Consider the following 2,803-nt stretch of genomic DNA (forward strand, 5'->3'; position numbering starts at 1 on the left):
TGCTGAACCACTGCGGCCTTTGGGCAAACGAAACCCATAAGTGTGTGCTTCAAAACACTCTGCTTACATTGTGGTGGAATAGCTGTTGATTCACAAGTGCATTAGTCATCTGTGCAGCAGAACGGTGCAGACAACTGGGCGGAAGAACCCATTAGACATTTCAAGATGTGCTTATGAACCCAAGCCCTGCATGCTATTTTCAAAGGCGGCTGAGGATATATTTACACTGCCAACCAGAGATATAGCTGCAGTTCCCAGAGAATGCTCTAAGCTATGAATCTGTAGCAGCAAGCTCACCTATCTGCCCAGCATCGAAACCTGCCCCACTGCGTGATGCTGCTGTCAGCATCCTGAGTTTTTGCTTGTAAGTAGTCACATAAGACTACAAGGATGGGCACTTCTTGGGACAGTAATGATGACAAACCCTTAAGCGTATAGGGGTAAAGATAGTGGGTTCTAGTCTGCAAAATGCTTTGAAAACAGAATACAGGCTTCTAAATCACAGAGGTGTTTCCATAAATATTTCTGAAAGTCACCTCCAAATATGAGTACAAACCCTGGAAACAACCTTGAAATCTCAGCTTCCTGTTCCTGCCACACCAAATACATTAAACCCAGTTTTTAAATATTTGAAGGCTTGTTTTGCAGCTCTGATATTCAGGCATTTTGACATTTGACAGTCAAATGAGGAAACACACAGACAGCTGACAGCCTTCCCTGGGAAAGCTCCTATCGGTTGTGTTTGAGAAGGAACGCGACATCCTGGCTTTATCGCGGATTGCTTTGCACCTGCAAAGGCATCCAACCTCATATGCCTGTATCTTACCCAGCCATACGAGGTGAACCAGAACCTCCAGACCTTCTATCTTCTCAATGATGTTGTTGTCCAGCTGCAGTTTAGTCAGATTCTCAAATTGCCACAGATTATCAATCTGCAGGATATCTAAAGCCACAGGAAAAAAAAAAAAGCAAAACAAAACAAAACCCACCAAAATTGCTTTTCATATGAGACAGCTTTCGGTTTACCGGACATGCTATCTCGCACAAGGAAAGCATGTCCAGTCTTACCTCCAAAATGATTTTCAGCAGATTGCGATAGCGTGTGATGACTGCCCTAGAGAGCGGAGAAGTTCGCTGGCTGGATGAGATTTCAGTGAAACAGCCCAGTTAACCTCAGTGTCCTGCACCAGCGCACACTGCTCATCAGCGATGCCAACGAGTCGCTGAGGGGATGCTGACTACAGCCCTGCAGTCAGGAGTGGCTTTATGAATCCACTACTAGGAGGCCTTGACCTTCATTTTCCTTTCCAGCTCCAAGAGGGAGGTTTGGGGTGAGACTCCGCTTTTCTCTGCATTTGCAGGCTAGCGGTAGCCAGCTACTGCTTTTGTAAATTATTCTCCTGCTCCTGGGATTCTCATCACAGGAGAGCAAGTTGGGGTCTACTCTTTGTGTGAAGGCTGCAGTTTAGAACTAATCAATATCCCTGCATTTAGCTTTCTCCAACACCAGAATCACGAGGGCAGGTCATTAGGCACCACAGCAAAACATTAGGACCAAGGTGAGAGAAAATACAGAACATTCTCACTCCCAGTTCTCTTTCCCCCCACAATGGCTTCCCAGAGGATTTCGTTCACTGCTCTGCCGCTATCGTTGTTCAGTGAGTGCAGAGTAAAGCAAGGATTCACATGCACAAAATATTCACACAGTTCTATATCTTGTATCTGCAAACAAATACATGCAGGATCAGGTAACGGGAAGTGGGTTCTAAGGAACTCAACTAATACACGCATTATTTTACTGGCACACTCAACAAATAATCAAAAGCAGTATTTTGCCCCAAAATACTCAAATATTGAGCCAAATGTTCTTCCTTTTCTTTTTTTGAATGCAGGTTTATGACTGGCTTGACAGTAAGAGGCAAGCTGCGATAATGCTATGGATGACTGGAGGAAGCCACCAAATTGAACTGTAATCACCATAATCTCCCAAATAGCTCTCACATAATCGCCAGCGATGGCGGAGCCTGCCCCGGGTTTGATTTGTCCACGTACAGAAGGGCCCAATAGGCCTGTGGCCTGTAGGTGTCACCACAATATAAATGTTAAATAAGAATAGCGGTGACAGTAATAGCGTGAAGCAGCTTTAAAGTTGCCCATCAGCAAAAGCACCCAGGTCTCTCTAATGAAACTACTTCATACAGGTACGACTAAAAATGCAAGTCCAGATGTTACTTTTCAAATAACAAATCCAAGCTAATCATGATTGTTTAATTGCCAGTTAGCCACTTTGTGCTTAATTCTATTACCCTCTAAGAAAAGAAGAAGAAAAAGTATATGTTCTGATACTCACTTCTAAAACTAAGTTGTAGCTCCGTCACCTCCTTAAAGTTAACACCTTCCCTTTTGGCAAGCTTTCCTATGTCCTCCGGACACTGCTCTTCAATGGCTTTCTGGACCATTTCATCATCAATAACATTTGGCTCAATGCTATTGTATAACTGACTCATTTTTAGATGGTCCCAGCCTTAAAGGACAGAAAAGAAAAATAAATTAAATCACTGCCTGGCTACTGTTTCCAACATCCATTGGGCAGGCATGACAATCCCAAGGAATTAAGAGCACAGCTGAGCATTAAGGAGATCTAATACCTCCCTGCTGATATCAAAGACAGACTTGACTTTTATCACAAAGTCACTGATGCGACTCTAAGCACAGCCCTACAGCCCGAGCACTGTCAAATGGTGGGCACGATCACATCCAAACTTCACACCACGTTTAAGAGTTTTTCACGAAGAATGCCAGA

General features: G+C 43.9%; 1 protein-coding gene across 1 annotated transcript in view; it reads right to left on the reverse strand.

The window, feature by feature from the left end:
• Positions 1-2,507, reverse strand: part of DRC3 (dynein regulatory complex subunit 3) — a 15,161-nt gene extending 12,654 nt beyond the window's left edge. The window contains exons 1-2 of the mRNA XM_009635853.2: positions 2,351-2,507; positions 827-943 (exon numbers count right to left, since the gene is read on the reverse strand). Of these exons, the coding sequence (XP_009634148.1) occupies positions 827-943; positions 2,351-2,507 (274 nt within the window). The remainder of the gene's footprint in view (positions 1-826; positions 944-2,350) is intronic.
• Between the last annotated feature and the right edge of the window lie 296 nt (positions 2,508-2,803).

Source organism: Egretta garzetta, unplaced genomic scaffold, assembly GCF_000687185.1.
Source record: "Egretta garzetta isolate BGI_Z169 unplaced genomic scaffold, ASM68718v1 scaffold263, whole genome shotgun sequence".
Taxonomy (NCBI): Eukaryota; Metazoa; Chordata; class Aves; order Pelecaniformes; family Ardeidae; genus Egretta; species Egretta garzetta.